Source organism: Diceros bicornis, chromosome 26 (genome assembly GCF_020826845.1).
Source record: "Diceros bicornis minor isolate mBicDic1 chromosome 26, mDicBic1.mat.cur, whole genome shotgun sequence".
NCBI lineage: Eukaryota > Metazoa > Chordata > Mammalia > Perissodactyla > Rhinocerotidae > Diceros > Diceros bicornis.
This window is the reverse complement of record NC_080765.1, coordinates 26809014-26828387: the sequence shown is the minus strand read 5'-3', so window position 1 is coordinate 26828387 and position 19374 is coordinate 26809014. Positions and strand designations below refer to the sequence as shown.

Genomic DNA, 19374 nt, shown 5'->3' with positions numbered 1-19374 from the left:
GTAATTCTTAGAAATGGGATCCCAAGTAGAGGCCTGTCTTCCTGGTAGGGTGTCCAGGGCAAGGGTGAGGGGGGCAGTTGGCTGCAATCAGATTGAGCTGGACATAGAGTAATATCTGGGGCACTTGACAGGGGCCAGGGTCTAAACTCCTCATAGGGTTCTAAAAGTTTCCAGAAACAAACAACCCTAGCAAATCCAGTGTGTCAAGGTTGGGGGGACCACAACCAGATCAGGAGAGAGCTTGCCTGGCTTGAAGCAGGACTTACCTTGGGTGAGAACACAGAGCGTTCCTCCTCCTCTGACCAGCCGTGGGAATGCAAGCCTGCTGTGGACCGTCCTTTCATTGCAATTTCTCACCCAGGTGGCCCTTTGTGATTGGTGCTGAAGTATGCCTGGAGTTAATCTCCCAGGCACATGCTAAGCTTGTGGGATGTAGATAAGATAAACGATTAACTGCAAAGGATGGTGAAAGAAAGAGCCTTTGTCACCTCCTCTCCCCAATGTAAACCCTTCCAGCAGTCTCCCCTTCATACAAATACTTCTCTATAAACAATAGCAGTGTGTACTGAATGCCGAACACCCTGGGCACTGCTGAGTGCCATGCACCCATTCCTTCTCACGTGGAATCCTTACAATAAATCAATGAAGCTGGTGCCATATTTATTACTAGGAAGCAAACATTAATCAAAAGGAAGCTTAACACCCAAAGGGGAGTGGAGAGAAAACAAACATGCATTTGTTTGCAAAATGGATTTCCAATCGTACCTTGTGTTCCTAGATAATCACCTTAGAACACTTCTGCTTCTGTCTGGACGCCACTCAGCTTGGAGCCAGTTATAAGGCATAAATAAGCAAGAGGGGATGAGTACTTCCCATTTTTGGCCTATAGCATCTACCCAACTTCAGATACTCAATGTTGAGGAGTCTGGAAGGGCCAATTGGGTGATGGTGAATCATGGAATAGCAAAGGAGAGACAAGACCCTTGGACAAAATAAACATCAGAATTCTGATATGTGGGCTACCCTAGAGATTGGAACGTATGGAACTGAGGTCGTACCTCTTCGACTTTTAAACGCCAGGCTTAGACCTGGCTTTCATGGCATGGTAGACATCATGGAGTTGATAAAAGAGTCAAAGTTTTGCAGAACAAGTGGCCATTGATTCTTCTGTGTTACTCGGGACTCTTTAAGGAGCCAAGGTTCCTGGGGGTGGGAAGCATGGGGGTTCTGGCAATGGTAACACCTTCCAGCAGAACCTCAACCTGGACAAAGAAAAGGTGCTACAAGCGACTCTCTCTATTCTTAGTGCATTTGGAGAAAAATCTCCTAAATGTGGAACTTATAACGATTACAAATGCAGGATTTCGAAATTCATCTGGGCCCACAAAATAGCCCACTGATCCATTAATTTTGGCTGGGTATTCACCCTAGTCTACCCAATGGCCACTCTCAACCTTTTCTGTCCTTTTAAACAGTCTCTGCAGCCATCACTACCCACTTACTCTCCCGCCTTTCTCCCATTCTCAGCAGGTGCCTTGCATCCTACTTTAAGAAAATTTAGACCACCACACCTAACCTCACTAACCTTTGTGTCTCCTTCCCTTATAGACATATAAACATCCACCTCCATCCTCCACTTCCTCCCCCAACTTCTGATAAGGTGATCTTCCTCCTTTGCAAAGTAAGTTTCTCCATCCCTCTTCTGACTTCCCCATTCCAGTCTGAACCACGTCACTAAAACTCCCCTGCTAAGGTCATCTCATGGGCAAGTCCACTGGGCAGTTTTTCGGGCATCTTGTCAATGCATTTTTTTTGCTGCTTCCTGCAGGCACACTGCATTTCCTCGACTCGCCTGTACACTATTGTCTTGATTCTTTTGGGTACTCATGATCTATCGCTATCATCATCATGCTTCTCTTCCTCCCGCTGTCCCTGAGAATGCTGATAGGTCCCATTGTACTTGTCACTCCATATACTCTGCCTGGGAGGTGTCAAGTTTACGGTTTTGAGTACCATCCCCAGGCTGGTAAGTTTCAAATCTGTATCTCCATCCCTGACTACTCCCTTGAACTGCAGGTCCATTTACCCAGTTGTCTGCTGGACCGCTCTGCTTGGGCTGAGATGCTCGAGGCACCTTGAACTCAGCAGGTCCAAGTCTGAACTCACCAATCCCTCTACATCTCTCCCTCCTCACTGCATCATCTATCTTAATTAACGGCCCCCAAGCTGGAAACCTGGTTCCTTCCTTTCCCCCTCAGCCTCGCATTTCCAATAATCACCAAATCTTGCCACTCAACCTTTTAAATATTTCTTGAATCTATCCTTCTTTCTTCATCCCCACTCCACCACCCCTAATTCAAGGCATCATCATCTCTTACGAGGGTGGTGTCAACAGCTTCCTAATGGGTCTCCCTGCTTTCATTCTTGTCCCCTTCGATTCTGCTATCTCCCCTGCAGCCAGATGCCACAGTATCATCTCTCAGCATTATCCCCCACTCCTGGCACTCTATGCTTCCCGGGATCTGACCCTGTCCACAGCTCCTACCTCCTTCTACAGCTTCTCTCTCACACATCATATGCTCCACCCAATCTGTGGTTCCCTGAACTCTTCTCACCTCCAAACCTTTGCGTATCCTATTCCCTTTGCCTGGATTGCCCAGCCTCTTACTACTTATCATTTAGGTTCACCTCTTCCAGGAAGGCTTGCCTAAACACCAGCTGGCTGGTGCTTCTCTTCTCTGCTCCTCTGCCTCTCTGGGCTGATTCCAATCACACTCAACTGCCCGCCAACTTATCTGTCTCCCTCTGAAGGCTGTAAGATCTTTGTGGACAGGGATCCTGTCTTTGCAGTTCTAATTAGCACTTAGTAAGTACTTGTTGAGTAAACAAATGGAACAAATCACAATATGCATGCTTCAGACCCTCTCCTGTGAGTAATGCCTTAAATGTATGGCTGTCCAAGACTTAGTTAAACCTTGGTGGAAAGACCCAAGATCCTGCCTCAGGGCCTTTGCACTTGCTGTTCCCACTGCCTGTAATATTCTTCCTCAGATAACGCCCCCGGTTCATGGTTCATTCTCTTACTTCTCTCAGTCTCTGCTCATCAGAGAGACCTTCCCTGACCATCCTATATAAAAGAACACCCCCATTGCTCTAGTCTTCTTTGTTTTTTTCCCCCAAAGTGCTGACCACTACCTGACATATCACATAGTTATTGTTTAAATGTATCCCCCTTTTAAACATAAGCTCCTTACCAGCATGAGCTCTGTTTTGATCACTTGCTGTTTCTTCAGTGCCCGTAAAAGTGCCTGGCATTGAATTTGTGCTCAAAATATCTGTTGAATATTGAGCTGAAAAACTAACCGATAGAAAACAAGAAAGGAAAAGAAAAACCAAAGGAACAGAGGGACAAAAGGGTTAATTCTTATGTGCTTTCTTTTCCATGGCTTTTGTTTTTCTTTTTCTTTATGTTCTGTTGTAATTGAATCAAAGTATAGATGAATCTGCACACGGTCCAGGGCTCACCTGACCATGGACAGGCCGGGCTCAGCACCACGGTCCTCCTACGTAAAGCTCTTACACAAAGGCAGCAGGCATGGGGATTTGGCATGTGTCTGCGTGTGATAAGAGGTCCCTAGACTCAAGATACGCCGTCCCCACAGCCCGTTTGCTGATACACACGTGTGGCTTTCCCTGGGGTCACAAGGCTCTAATCACATGACAGGGCCTTGGTCTTTCTGGAAAACCACAGCTAGAGTCCAGGGAAGCAGCTGGTGTCAGGGCACACTTTTCCCTTGGCATCGGCTTCCTCTGGCCCACTTGGAAAGAAGTCCAGAGACTCTTGAGTATCTGGGTCTCCTGGACCCAGCTGCCTCTTGGTTTCTGGTTGGGCCTCCAAGGAGCTTCCTGGAGGGCCAGCCCCCTTGCAAAGCATCACCCCCAGCCCCGCTGCTGCTGTGGCTCTGTAAACAGGAATGCATCTTCTGCACTGGGAGGGAGAAGTGCAGTGGAGGCAGGGGGTCCCTAGGTTGTGTCGGGTACATCACGTCTATGGATCATGAGACTCCTGAAGGCAGGGACTGTATCTGCTGATTCACTAGTGTTTCCCCAGCACCTAGTACCGTGCCTGGCGCATACTGGGTGCTCAAATAGATGTTTCTGGAAAACTGAATGAACCCTCTGAGGGTATCCTTATTATCCCGATTGTACAGAAGCAGCTGCCCCATTATACCCTCCATTTCTGCAATGCCTGACCCCCTTGTAATCAGGTGTTCAACTTCTCCCTCCCCCACCAGACCTTAAGCTCCAGGAGGGCAGGGATTGTGTCTGACTTGTTCACAGCTGTATCCCCAGCAGCTAGCACAGTGCCGGGCACATAGTAGGGGCTCACAAAACATTTTTTTTTTTGCAGGGAAAGAGTTGCCCTAAGCTAACATCTGTTGCCAGTCTTCCTCCTTTTTCTTCCTCCCCCCACCCAAAGTCCCAGTACATAGTTGTAAATTCTTCTAATTCTTCTATGTGAGCCACCACCACAGCATGGCTACTGACAGATGAGTGGTGTGGTTCTGGGCCGCCAAAGCAGAGCACACTGGACTTTAACTGCTAGGCCATCAGGGCTGGCTCAGAAAATATTTCTTGAATAAATGAATGAATGGTTGGATGGATGGATAAAGCTCAGAGACATCATGTATTTTATCTATGGTCACACAGCAGAACTAGAGTTGAATTCAGTCTCTCTGACCAGACCCGTGAACTCCATGAGGACACGGATGGAGTCTAGTTGTTCTTACTCTGGAATCCTCAGCACCACGCACAGTACCTACACATAGTAGGTGCTCAATAAATACTTGTCAAATGAATGAATGACTTCAAAGACAGAGCTTTTAAGATTATTATTATTTTGCCACCCTCTTTAAGGAGACAGGGGCCTCATGTCCAGACACATCACCAGTCCCATTTTGAGAGCAGGCAGCATTTAGAGACACACGCTGGTTTTTGATCGTGAAGATTAAAGGAGAGAGAACAGGAGCAGGCTGACTGAAGTGTGTGCTTCCTTCTCTGAGGCTGGAGCACCAGCTTGCATCACCTCTGCAGCCAGCAGGAAGTGAGTCGGTAGCCACAGAGGGCAGGGTTTCCTGCCGACACTCACTGAGACATCAGGGTCAAGATGGCCGACAGAAGCAAAGGCAGCCAGACCTTCAGGAGCCCTGAAAAAAAAGCAATCACAGGGCTGCTGCTGGCACTGATGTGCCTTTGTGCAAAACTATCAGAAGATGCCTCCTCTAGACTGACCTATTAGGAAAGGATACCCTTTCTGGGTTGATTGGTTAGAAAAAGGAAGCTTTCTCTTTATCTGCCCTGAAAACCAATTAGAAAAAGATGCCCACCTTGGGTGGAAAAATAGAAAAAGTTGTGCTGCCAGGTGGACCAATTTGAAAAAGGCAGGCTTTCCTCAAGCACTAGGCTTGGTATCCCCTCAAAAGGGCACTCTTGTGCAGTGCCAAACCTACTCAACCATCCTTGGTGATCTTGGGGGATATTCACAGAGGGTAAGCCTCTTATGAACACCTTGACTCTCTGGCTCCAAGCTCAGGTTGAACTAGCTCAGGTCAAACACGAGGCTGATGTAAAAATCCCCTCGGATCTAGGTGCCAGGAGCCAAGAAAGACAACAGTTACATGGATTCACTTTTCATCCAAATTTTCAGGCAATTCAGAGGCCATGCAAGTCAAGGGCCATTAAAAGGCTCCTAGTTCCCAGCCTTTACGGTCAGAGAAGCAGAGTAGCAGAGAAACAGGGTTTCATGCTTGTCTGTGTTTATGCTGGCACTAAGCATGGTGCACACAGTAGCACTCAACATATACTTGCCACCTGTTGAATGAATCCTGAAAAAGGTATTAGAGATGAGCCATGAAGCTTCAGGAGCTGCCCAAGGTACAGATCTAGAGTGTGTACAGGTTTGTAACAAGTGTGTATATGTCTGTACATACGTGCAACTCCAGCTGTCTGTGCATCTGTGTGTGCAGATATGAATGCATGCATGTGACCTGGCGTGTGTGTGCAAACATGTCTGGATGATGTACGTTCTTGCGTGCCTGTTGTGTGCCTGTGTCTGTGTGCACGCGTGCACTATGGTGGGACAGCATGGGTATACGTGCACATGTACAGCCCCAGGTCTGGGCGTTTCCATAGATGCTGGGCTCAGGCCCAGCAGGCCAGGCACTCCAGCATATTCTGGGCCCATGGATAAAAGCCCCAGAGGAAGGTTCTGGTGCAGGTCCCTCCCAAAGACAACTTGAACTTACCCAAGCTGCTGCAAGCAGCCTTCGAGACTGTGGCCTGGACAGCTGCAGAGGGAAAGAGAAAGATCAGTCCAAGGAAAAGACATGCCGTTGGCAAGGAGCCTGGGAGAAGCTCCTTCTTTCTGCAGCCAGAGTAGTCTTTTTGAAACCCCAATCCGATCATGTCATTCCCCTGCTTTGGACCCTTCAAGGGTCTCCCAACTGCTGTCAGGAGCAAGGCCCAAAACCTTAGCAAGAACTACATGTTAATTACATCCCAATTAAAAACAAAAAGAGCTACAGGGCCTCACATAGTCTGGCCCACCTGCATCAGCTCACCCCACACTGACCTCCTCCTCCTTCCAGCCTGCCTGGCCTTCTCTCAGCTCCTCTAACAGGCTGGGCTCCCCCCAACCACAGGCCCTTTGCCCATGCTGTACCTTCTGCCTAGGATTCCCTCCCCCCTCTCCCTGACCCCTTTTAGTTAATCCCTCCTCAATTTCCAAATCTCAGCTCCATTCTTCCTCAATCCTCCTCTGGTCCCTCTGTTGTAAGAGCTCAGAGTTCCTAACATATATATGCGTGTATATATGTATACATACACATATACAGTCACGGCTGCATAATGACGTTTCGGTCAACAACGGACCTCACATATGACAGTGGTCCTGGAAGATTAGTACCATCTAGCCTAGGTGTGTAGTAGGCTGTGCCATCTAGGTTTGTGTAAGTACACTCTATGATGTTCGCATAATGCCAAAATCTCCTGATGACACATTTCTCAGAACGTATCCCCGTCGTTAAGTAAAGCATGATTGTATGTAATTATTTGAATGATGTCTCCTCCACTGGTCCATAAGCTGCATGTGACCAGGGCCTGTATCAGTTTTTGCTCATCATTAGATCCCCAACCACCGGCACAGGGCCTGGCACACAGTAGGCACAAGAACATAATGAGAACTGGTAAAAGGAAGGCAGCTTAGAGTCTACCTTGACCCCACAGAATTCACTTGCTCCAGTTCTTCGGATCCCAATAAGATCTGGGTTCTGTCATCCCTCCCCATCCCCAGAGAACATTCCTCGCAGGAACGTGGGGAAGGAGTGTTCTCCTCTTACCTTTCCGTGAGATAGGACCCAAGTTTAGGACACGGGTTTGGTCTATGCTGCCCCCACTGCGGACTCTGGTCCCGGAGCAGGGCTGCAGGGAGAGGGCGACAAACAAACCCTTCCGTGAGGGAGGCTGAATGTGGTCCTGCCATGGGGAGTGGGCCACACCCCTCATGGGAGCATCCTCCTGCCTCCAGCTGGGGCCTGAGGATGATAGAGGCAGCAGTTGTTATGAGGTCTAGATACCTGGGTTCACGTCCCAGCTCACCATTGGTCAGATGTACGATCTTAGGAGAGTCATGGAAGTTCTCTGAGCCTCTCTCCCCATAGAGAAAAAGAGGCTAGTACAAAAGCTCCCTTACAGAGCTGCTGTGAAGTATTAAAACGTTAACACACATAAGTTGCACAGAGTGCTTAAAAATATGGCTTCTATTATCATAACACAAGCTTGCAGATAAGCTAGAGCGTTTACCAGCCTGCTGCCCTGCCCTGATCCCACCTGGTTTCCCAGCAGTTTACGGCTCCTGCCTGGCCACGCCCACCTCATCTTACGGCTCATTCTATCCCTGTACCAAAGGAGATACACAGCAGAAATACTTGGGTTTTTTCTTTTATACCTTGTGGCCAAATGTCTTTGGTTATGGGGGCGGGGGTGGTGTGGCCAGCAGGCTGAGGGAGGGGAGCCGACTTACTGGTTTGCACTTTTCATTCACGGTGTCGCAGAGATATATTTCACAGTGCAGGTAGACCAGGTCGTAGTTTCCAGCAAAACGGAACATCTGGACTGAAAACCGGGCCTGAGGCGACTCCCCGTTCTCCAACACTCGGATGGTCGAGTCCTCGGTGCGCGGACACCTGCAAGGGTTATGTCACATAAGGCGGTTGGTTAGGCAAACCGCCTGGAGCCAGACTTCCTGGTTTCAAATCTCACTCCACTACCTATTAGCTGTGTGACCCTAGGCAACTTACTTAATCTCTCTGTGCCTCAGTTTCCCTATCTGTATACAAGGAATAATAATTGTAAGCCACATCACAAGATACTTGTGATAATTAAATGAGTTAAGTTTTCAGAGTGCTTATTACAGTATATGGCACACAGCAGGTGCTACATATATGTGATGTTAAAGTAAAAATGCCATCAGCACAGAGTTGAAATTATCCTCAAGTTAGCACTTGCTGATTTCCCAGGAAATGGCATTCAGGAAGCATTAGCTACCATTTATTGGCACTCCACTCCAGTACTATTGCCTGGTACTAATCTCAACAATGGAAACTTCTAAGTGCTGAGGGCCACTGACCAATTGGAGCATGTGTGTCCATCCACATGCATACAGAATTGTACCGAAAAACACGAAAAGAAACTCAAAATTGCAAACGCAGAGACTCACGTGTGTGCTGGGCTGGATCAGGACACACAGGCACTCTGGACAGGCAAATTGGGTGCCCTCTCTGCTGTTTCACACTATCCGCTCAGAGTTGATTTCGAGAAGGGGCTGAATGCTGATGCATAGAAGAACTGAGAAGGGAACTTCTGGGGGTGGTGGTCACGCTCTGCTCTGTGTCTCCCACAATTCAGATCTGACTCCAAAAGTGCAAACTCCACTTGGCAAAATAAAACCTGTGAGGTTAAGTGGCCCCACCTTGTGAAAGGCAGAGAGAGTGGCTTCTGGCATGGTCGTTGGCAGCCCCATGCACTCAACTCGAGCAGGGCATCCGTGTCCCCTCCAGCCACTCCCAGGGTCTTGCCAGCTTGTCCCCTCCTTTCACGTCCTGTGATATTCTGGCACCTTCCTAGACTGGTGGTCCTCAACCTAGCTCCCACACACGCCCAGACAGAAAAACACAGGCACACCCACCATTTCTTCCTGCTCCTTTTTTAAAACTTTCCAAGCTTTCCACTACGTACATGCTATACTTTTATACTCAGAAAAGAAAAAAAGCTTAAAAATCCCTGCACAGTAGGTATTATTTACGCCTATTTCACATATGAGAACATGAAATATCCAGAGAGATGAGCTGACGTGTCTCAGAACCAAAAACAAGCCAAGTCAAGATTTGAACCCAAATATCCATGATGCCCCAATCAAGGTCACGCCGTTTTCCAAATTTTCCAGTTCTTTTTTTCGTTACCTAGAAACCATCCTCCTGAATGTTTTCCTGTGTTTCCCAACATCTGTATTATGATTATTTACTTACTATTTTTCCTCAAATCTACTTACATTTTTACTGAACTACATCTATTTTGAGAATTATCTTCAGATCATGACCATAAATAGCAAACCAGTACCACTTGCCATAAATAAAACATGACCAGACAAATAAACACAAAGTAAAACAGTGCTATTAAATTTTAGTTAGAGGCCCTAAAACAGACTTTGGCTTTCTTTGTGTTGCAAGGGGAGGTTAGCAAATAACGGAGAGGTGTGAAGGTCAGATGAGCAGCCAGCTGAGACTTTCCCCTTGATGGAACCAGGCAGGTTCTAAGACAACTGAAACAGGAGTGGCCTCCGTCTCTCTCGGGGACGCTTTCTCCGACTGCGCTACAAAATTGCAAATGCCGCTCTCCTTTCCTGGCTTCCAGGTTTTTCTACAGCCTCTTTACCACTAACACGCTATAGATTTCACTTTTAACTGTCCGTCTCCTCCCCTAGAATGTCAGCTGTACGAAGGCACGGATTTTCATCCCTTCTGTTCACTGTGTTTTTCACAAGCCTGGCACACAGTAAGCTTCCAAAAACATCTGTTCAATTGATGAATGAAAACGTGAACTCCTTTCTCATGATGTGGCTCACAGGTCTCGAATGCCTGGAGTGAAAAGCAGCACACCTGTGCCCTCCCTGTTTCACCTGGCCCTTGGCTGACTGTGCCTCCAGATCACTCCTCTCAGCCAGCTGCCAGCCTTCCTCCTGCCCTGCGCATGCCTTTCCATCAGATTTATTACCCTTTTCTGAGTCCTAGACCCCCTTGGTTATCTGGTAAAGCCCATGCATTCCACTTCAAAAATAACGTTTTAAATGCATAAGATTTAAAAAAAAATTGTAACAGATGTTAACTAGGCTTATTGTGGTGATCATTTCACAATATATACAAATATCAAATATTATGTTGTACACCTGAAACTAACATAACATGTCAATTATATTAAAAATTTAATGCATAAAATATGTAAGATTAGAAAGGAAACCAATTAAATTGAAGCATGGTTCTCAAAATATTAAAACATTTGATGTATGCATTATATATTTCATACCTATTATATATAAATATATGTATTTTCAAGTATATATATTTGATAATGTGTTAAATAATATAAGATCTAGTAGAAATTCCAATACTATAGTAACTAAAAAGTATTGATGAGTGTAAATGTTTTCACGTGTCCCGCTATTACTTCTGTGGTTTGGTGCCTGTATTCATAGTGGACGGCAGTGCTAAACTGTAGCTAGAGGTTAATGAATATAAAGATGTACTTGTCCTCCGCCCAAGTCCAAAGACTCCCCGAATTCCACCCATGGGCCTTACTTGTCCTGGATGATGAAGTATTTCAAGGGGTCTGTGGCATTGCTGCTGGGCGTGGCGTAGCAGTTGGTCATCAGCAGTGCGAATCGGGACACATCGCCCCCGTCCAGGATGATGCCCACGTAGAGAAAGGCGTCGGTGGACAGGGTCACTGAGGAGCCTTCGTAAGGCTGCGTGAAGGCAGGGTTCCGGAAGAGCGCCATCCGCACAGTGAACACGCCCGTCCCGCCCACGCTGATGTTTAGGGAACTGTGGGAGGAGAGGGACTGGTGAGAGAACCAGAGCTGAGAACAGCAACAGATGGCCCCCTCTTTCTGGTCTGTATTCCTGGGCAGTCCCTGGCAGGTATTTGCATTTTTATCCAGCAGGAGGACTGGAACCCACCAACTATTGCTTTACACACTGCAATAAGCACACACGGGTCCCCTCGAGATCTTGTTGGAATGTGGGTTCTGGTTCAGTAGGTTTGGGGTGGGGCTCAAGGTTCTGTATTTCCAACAAGTTCCCAGGTGATGCTGCTGCTGCTGATACGCAGACCACATTTTTTATAACATCTCCACCCCCTCACTTGGTGGCCCTTGCCTTCAAGAAGTGCAGCAAACAAGTTCCCAAGGCACTCACCTAGATTCCTTCTTTGGTCTCAACCCGGACCAGTTAAAAGGGATGGGCTATGAGTTCCACCGGCCTAAGTCAGAGTCTGGCCCCACTTACAGGAGAAGATTAGAGTTTTTTAAATGGGTTATTTTTAACTACATTGAAAACAGCCACACTGGTGTAGACTTCACGGGATGATTCAATAAAGGACATTGTTAAGACTGATGCCTCAGGAAATAAGGTGCATGAGAAATATTCAGTAACATGAAAGTCCACTTTACAGAACTAGGTTATTGTTTGGACTCAGAATTGAACTGGGGCAAGATTTCCAGCTCAAACCAGAGAGAGATTTGCAAACAAATGTGTTGCTCCCTGGAGTCTACCAGGCCTGGGACATGGCCACATTGCTCCAGGGCACTGCCTGGCCAGAAGATGCTCCAGCCAAAGGTAGACAATGAGCAGCCTTCCTTCCAAAGTCAGCCATGCACCCTCATCAGTGCCTAGGGCCCTTTCCCGAGTCTGGTTGGCCCAGAGAACATGTAACCACGGGAAAGCTTCAAGGTGAAGGTCATGGTCGAGTGGCAGCTCTCCGCCTGACGGCTTGGGTTTGAATCCCAGTTCTGCCACTTAGTAGACTCTGCAACTTTCGGCAAAGTTATTCAACCTTCTCTGAGCCTCAATTTCCACATCTGTATAACGGGAATAATAATAATAATAATACCTACACTTCCTAGGGCACTCTACGATTTCAATGAGATGTTCCATGTAGAACACTTAGCACAATGTCTGACGTATAGTCAACTCCTGATAAACGCTTGTTATAATTACAATTATAATTTTTTCCAACATCAGCATCATTGGTGACTCATCCTATTCAGAGATTTTCACTTCTATTTAGCAAGGATCCTTTTATTTTTTTAAATAATAAAACCTCACGTGGCACCCAATATGGATGGAACTTCTCTGGTTCACTCCTCAGGCATCCCCAAGGCACCCCTTAAAGACCCTCAAACTCCAAGAAGCATAATTTGTAAAGCCCTCTTTAATCAAACTCCTTCTAATTACAGACAGGGAAGGAAACTGAGATCCAAATATGGCATATGATTTGCTCCAAATCCCACAGCAGGTCTGAGCTGAGAGCCCTCCGACCTTCCCTCTGGTCCAACCACCCTGCCCCTCCAATAAGCCAGAAACCCTAATATTTGATTCACATCTGCAGAGCACTGTTGTGCTTCTAAGAAAGGCAGTACAAGTATTGCTAAAGCCATTTCACAGATGAGAAGACTGATACCCAGAGTGGGGCTATCAACTTCCCAAAGCCATCCGGGTAGTATGTGACAGACCCCGGATTTGAATCCAGGCTCCAGACTTTCTAGCTGGGCTCCTTAGTTGGGCAACACTGCTTGCCAGCCCCCCCACCCAGCTCCTTATGGGTGGCAGTCGACAGGGAATCTGAGGGCCTGGTGGTTAAGGGGTTGTGGGGTGGAGCCGGCCAGTGGTGCTGGGGACCCTCTCTGGCCGCACCTGACCATTGGATGCAGGGAGGTCTGCAGGCTGACTTTCATGTCCAGGGGTTAGGAGCACGCAAAGTTGATTTTGACGTTGACGTCACGGATGATGATCTCATCTGCCAGGTAGAGGGTGTTGCTGTACTTGGCATGGGTTTCATTCCTCTGTGTTGGGGGGATGGGAGAAAGGGGCATGAGAATCTGAGCAGGACTCAAAACCAAAGGAGTTTTCTCCAGCCACCTGGGAGCTGGCCTCCCAGCTTCCACAATCAAAAGTCACAACAGTGGCCATTTATGAGCACGCGTCATGTGCTGGGCTCTGAGCTAAACGTTCCTCCTGCATCGTTGCATTAGTCTCTTCAATGACCCTAAGAGGCAGGGCTACCACCTCCCTGCCTGGTGATGAGGAGACGGAGATTCAGAGAAACTGAGTAACTCTGAATGACTCGCCCACAGCACGCGGGATCTAATAAGCCTGAGTTCTTCGCATTACCCCATGCTTCCTCTCTCCAACACTAAAAAGTCTAAAAACCACATGCAGACTCATCATTAATGGTGGAATTTCAAATGCTGTGCTGAACAAATGACAATTAATTTCTTTCTTCCTTTCTTTTGTCTTCTTTCCTTTTCCTTTGGGGGATGAGGGAGGTGGAAGGAAGCAGTGCATCACTCATACAAATACTGACTCCCAGTGCCTTTCGAGGAGACTTCTGTAGGCAAGATTCTGATTCTCCAAATACCAGTGATGCTGACCCTGCCTCCCAGGACCACCAGAGACAAGCAGACCTGCTTCTGAACCCAGTGTTGATACCTACTGGCTTAGAACCCTCACTGCTCTGTCTAGCCCAACTGTTCCCATCTGTAAAATGGGGAACTATCATCATGGATGGTCCTCTTTACTTGAAGCTAATGTCTATTGAACACTTCTTATGTGCCAGTCACTGTCCTAACCACTTCACACACATTAACTCATTTAACACTCTTAACAACCCAACAAAGTAGCTACTATTATTATACCATTTTACAGTGGAAGAAACTGAAGCACAGCCAGGCTAAATGACTCACCCAAACTCAAACAACTAGTAAATGGTGGAGCTGGGGCTTGAACCAGGCAGTGCTCTGACCCTGTCCCATACTGTCCAGGATGTACCGTCATCAGTGTCCCACAGGGGCCTTCCCTGGTCGGGGTCACCACAGACATCCAGTCCCTGTCGCCCCTCTCAGCGAAGCCCGAGCACTGGCTGTCACGCAGGTACATGTAGATCTTCTCAAAGCCCAGGCTCTTCAGCTGGCACTTGCTCAGGGACAATTTGATGTCATTGGGCCCACACTCCAGCCTGCGGTCCAGGAGGGAGAGATCTGAAATGGGCAGGGAAGGCAGGATTGGAGGCCTGTGACCACAATTTGGGGTTCCACCATATCCCCAGGGCCCAGGCCCAGCTGGTCGGGCTTGCCACCAGTTAGGGGTACTCAGTCTGATCTCGCTATGGTCTCTCCTCTCAGAGTGACAGAAACACAAAATTGGATTCCAAGCATCACTGGATGGATCCAAGTGACGAACCATCAGCCCCATCTTACTCTAAGTGTGGGCTGTATGTGAAAAACAGTATTATTTTTGGGTGGTTCACTGCCCCAGTATTAAATAACATTGAATCCTAGTAAAACAAAACAAAACAACAAACAAACAAAAAATAAGTTAACTGCAATTTCTTTCCATCTTTTCTTCAACAAGGAGACAGTCCTCACTAGCTGCTCATGTTTTTAACGCCATATATTGCTAACTTCCCTTTTACAAGAGCAGAGTGCGGACTTCAGGCTAAGTGTTTGGGGGCACGCAACAGCATCCAGCTGGATGTTTCTTTAACTTTTTTACTAAAGTATTACACAGCTGCTGGAATTTAATAACTTTCTTTCACTGTATTCAGGTTTACTGTTAGCTTCTATCTAAAGTAAGTGTTACTTGCCACAGATAGACGTAGTGGTCACCATCAATGTCCCAAGTTTACTTAAAAGAAGAAGGATTCCATGAATTTGAAGAAAAACAAGTTAATAAAAATTGCAGTATGGGTAGAACTTACATAAAGCAAAATTGTAAAATTGGTACTTGGATGTGACCAAAATCATGACTGAAGTTTGGGAAAGACTAGTCTGCATCAATCATTGCACATATGGGGAAACTGAGGCTTAGAGATGGCCAGGGCCCTGCTCAGGGTCCTCAGCTGGTCAGTAGGGGGCCCAGCCCGAGAAACCACGACTGCTGGCCAGTCCTGTTCTTGTGCTGCAGGAATATGGCTCTGGTAGCCTTTGGCATACAGGTGGCAGCCACCTGTGTATCCACTGTGGTGTGGGGGCCTCAGAAAGAAGGCTATGTGTGAGGAGGTCCCCCAAGCTCTGGGAGGTTTGAGGTCAACTAAGGAGAGACTCTGGGAGCCCAGACAGCTTCTTGCTGGCTTTAATGGGTATTACTGGACCACCTTTTCACTCAGATTGGATGATAGGCATCTCCTGGGCCATCCCCACATGCCCCCAATTCACACACAAGAATGTGTTCCTCCCTCAGTGGCTCACATTTCTCAGCACCTGGCCTCCTGCCCCCTGGCCTCACCAGTGATGTTGAAGTCCTGTTTGCACTGGCAGTGCCATCTGCCATTAGCTGATTTGCAGTCTTCATCTACACTGCACTCATCACACGTCCCCTCCACCGACCTGGGATCTGCAGGGTCACAGACACAGAGAGTCAGCCAGGATGTACCCCAGTCCCCCTCCGTGCCCTTCCAGGCCTGGAGTGGGGGTGGGGGGACATGCCCGCTCACCTGTGCAGTACGCCAGATGGCACTCGGGGGGCGCCGTTAGGTTGTAGACGTAGTAGCCGCCGGGACAGGCCTTCACCTGGACGGGCGCGTCCCACAGGCAGCAGCGGCCGCTCCAGTGTGCGCAAGCCGAGCGGCTCACGATGCCCTCGTCGCTGGACGGGTGCGTGCCGTTGAGCCACATGGGCGCGGCCGTGTTGCAGCGCAGGGTGGGCACGCAGGTCTCGGGCATGCGCGCGCCGCCCTGCCCCAAGAAGCGGTACCAGCCGCTCAGGTGGGAGTCGCAGGTGTAGCCCGTCCCGTACTCGGTGCTGCGCCAGTACTCGTCCAGGATGCTGTGTTCCTGGCACGGATCGACGCACACGAGCGCATTGCCCTTGCGCACGCAGTCCAGCCCTGGCTCGCAGGAGCCCGGCAAGCACTCACAGTGCCGCCCGTCCCCCAAGTAGCCCGCGGGGCACACGCACGAGTAGCTGCCTTTGCTGTTGACGCAGGCGGCCAGGGCGTGGCAGCCGCTGAGCCCCGGCTCCGCGCACTCGTCCACGTCGATGCAGCCGAGGCCGGGCGTCAGGCGGAAGCCGTCGAGGCAGAGGCACGTGTAGGAGCCCAGCGTGTTCACGCAGCTGCTGTTGGCCGAGCAGTTGTGGGTCGCAGGAGTGGCGCATTCATCCAGGTCCCCGCACACTAAGCCGTCGCCAGTGAAACCCTCCTGGCAGGAGCACGTTGTGGCCGCTCCGTCCACCAGGCAGGTGGCGTTGCTGTGACACTCAGAGCAGCTTCCTGCGGACAGAAGAGCCCAGTCTCAGAGCGGGGGCAGCTGGGCCAATGATCACGGCAAGACTTCTTCCATGTCTCTTAGGGTACCCTTGTTCTTTAAGACTTAGTCCCTAGCAGATCCCCTCCAAAACAAATAAACAGAACTCCCCTGATGATGCCTAAACTTCCACCATTCGTTCTTGTGTGTTAAGCATTGCCTTCAAGCTGTTCCTTCTTTTAAAATATCCACATTCCCACAACCAGAGGAATAATGCAGAGTTCTTGACACTTTGGGTAGGATTCAGGTGAACCTGTTGCCACTTCCCCGTCTTTGCACATTTTATGCCTTTTGCCCAGATCTCCTTCCCTGCCTCCCCTCTGAAGACTTCCCCAGCTCAACCTAGCAGTGGCAGCCACATGTGTGCTCCTCGGTGACAGTAACAATAAAGATAATGAGCTGTCATTTAATAAGAACTTACTGTATGCCAGACACTGGGATACACACTTTTGATTCATTATCTCGTTGAATCCTCCCCAATGGCCCTGTGGGATCACTTTTGTATTTACCCTTACTTTAAAGATGAGGAAACTGATGTTCAGGATATTTAAGTCACTTGCTCCATTGGTAAGCAGCAGAGCTAGGACACAAACCCAGGTGGCAGGACCACAGAATGTGCACACTTAACTGTGACAACACAATGGTATTTATTGTGTGCCAAAGTACTCCAGCACAGGGAAGGCGCTCAGCTCCCTTCTCCAGGGAGAAGCTGAAAGCAGAATGAGGGCAATGTGCAACTGTTGGAATGACCTCTTAAGTGTGAAAGGGGAAGTATTTGGGAGCCACCTGGGTGTGTTCAAATCTCCTGTGTGGTTCAGGGTGTTCCAGACCTTCCAGTAGAGTGCCAGGGAGCTTTAGTGATGTTCTAGACTCTTGGCTCTCAACGTGTGGTCCAAGGACCAGAGCATCAGCATCATCTGGGAGCTTGTTAGGAATGCAGAGTCTCAGGCCACACCCCAGACTTATTGAATGAGAATCTTTGTTTTAGCAAGATTCTCAGGTGAGTCCTCTGTACATTAAAGTATAAGAAATGGATTTAGAATAAAGACTATGCAAATCCAAAGCACAATAGGAGAGGGACCAGAGCTCCTCTGTTAAGGGCTGCATTGCTACACGCACACGCGTGCGCGCGCACACACACACACACACACACACACACACACACTACTTACTGGCTTCCGAGATGTCAGTTTTTGCAGCTATAATGACCCAGGCGGTCACCACCACCATGACCATCTGCATCGAGGTCAGAGAGCAAAGACACCCCATCTTTTCTGCTCTTCACAGCTACTTCTGGTCCAGGGAAGACTTCCCGAAAGACAAGGACAGGTTGGCCCCTTGGAGTTTCCTCCTTGTCCCTGAAGTCCTGCAAACAGAGATGGATGGGAGAAATGCATGACCTGACCCTCTACCCCATGGTTGGGAGGAGAGCCTTGGATGTGCACTGCACAACACCAGGAGACGCCATTTATATGAACTACAAAAAGTGTGCAGTGCTGTGGCCCTGCTTTGGTGGAGTTTTCCCCTCTGTGGCCCCACCCTTATTCCCACCCACATCCCAGCCTCGGCTCCCCAAGTCTCCTTGCATTTGGAAGACGTGTCTCTCATTTGGAGCAGGAAGCAGGAAGATAGGGTACTGTTCTGGACTCACCACCTTATTGGAGACAGCTTTGGGTTTTAACAGCCAGCTCCTGATGTCCTGCTGGGAAAACTTCAACTTGCCCAGATCCATTTATTCATTCAACAAGCATTTATTGAGTAGCTACCATATGCCAAACAGGGAGCTACACACCAAGGAAAACAATGAACAGGACAGACAAGGTCCCTGAGTTCATGCAACTCACATATTGTAAAGAAGTGGCTTTGAGGTAACTCAAGAGTCGATTAATCTTTACAATGCATTTTAATGTTTCCAGAGTTGTCACTTACTATTTCACTCAGTTGTTGAATACTACCCCAAGTTTTACAGCAGCAAAATAGGGCAGCATGGTGGTTGAGTGTGTGGGACCTGGAGCCGGCAACCAGGATGCAAAGGCCAATTCACACTAACAGTGTGACATTGGACAAGGTATTTCAATTCGCTAAGAGTCAGTTCCTCATCTATGAAATAGGGATCCTTGCTTCCACAAATTGAGTGCCTACAGTGTGCCGGCTCAGTCTGAAGTCCCTGTGATCCAAGAACCTGTATTCTAGAGCAGTGTTTTCCAAGCCTTCGTGGCTAAGATCTGCTATAAAAAAACATTTTACACCATGACTCAGGACAGTTGGTTGTGCATGTGTGGGCATTTGCACACATACACACATACACACACGAAATAAAAATTTTATAAACAATTCTTATCATTATTGTCTGCATTGCTTGCTGATGTATTTTATTGTATTTAATTAAAAGAAAATTCTAGATATAATCCACAAATGATTTCATGATCCACTAACGGGTTGTGATCTACAGCTTGAAGAACACTACAGTGGGTGATAACTAACTGCTCATTGTTGTCATGGGGATTAACTAAGATGGTATATGCAAAGCAGGGCCCAGCACATAGTGAATGCTCTTGTTCACTGCCGTATCCCCAGTGCCTGGTACATAGTAACTAATATTTGTTGAATGAGTGAAAAAGTAGTAGTCATTGTTATTAGGAAAGTGCAGGCCTGCAGAGAGGGAGGTTGACTTACCAAAGATCATGAAGCCAACAGTCAGCAGAGTAATGACTCAGTCTAGGTCTGACAATAGTGTCCAA

The 19374-nt window shown here is 48.1% G+C and overlaps 1 protein-coding gene across 1 annotated transcript; it reads right to left on the bottom strand.

The window, feature by feature from the left end:
- Positions 1–5145: 5145 nt before the first annotated feature.
- On the bottom strand, positions 5146–17869 carry LOC131422507 (uromodulin-like). Its single transcript, XM_058569819.1, is given in 12 exon segments — positions 5146–5207; positions 6306–6347; positions 7398–7479; positions 8081–8243; positions 10911–11156; positions 11885–11975; positions 11978–12024; positions 13026–13174; positions 14160–14368; positions 15615–15722; positions 15823–16599; positions 17806–17869. Coding segments are annotated over 12 exon segments (2040 nt in total).
- Between the last annotated feature and the right edge of the window lie 1505 nt (positions 17870–19374).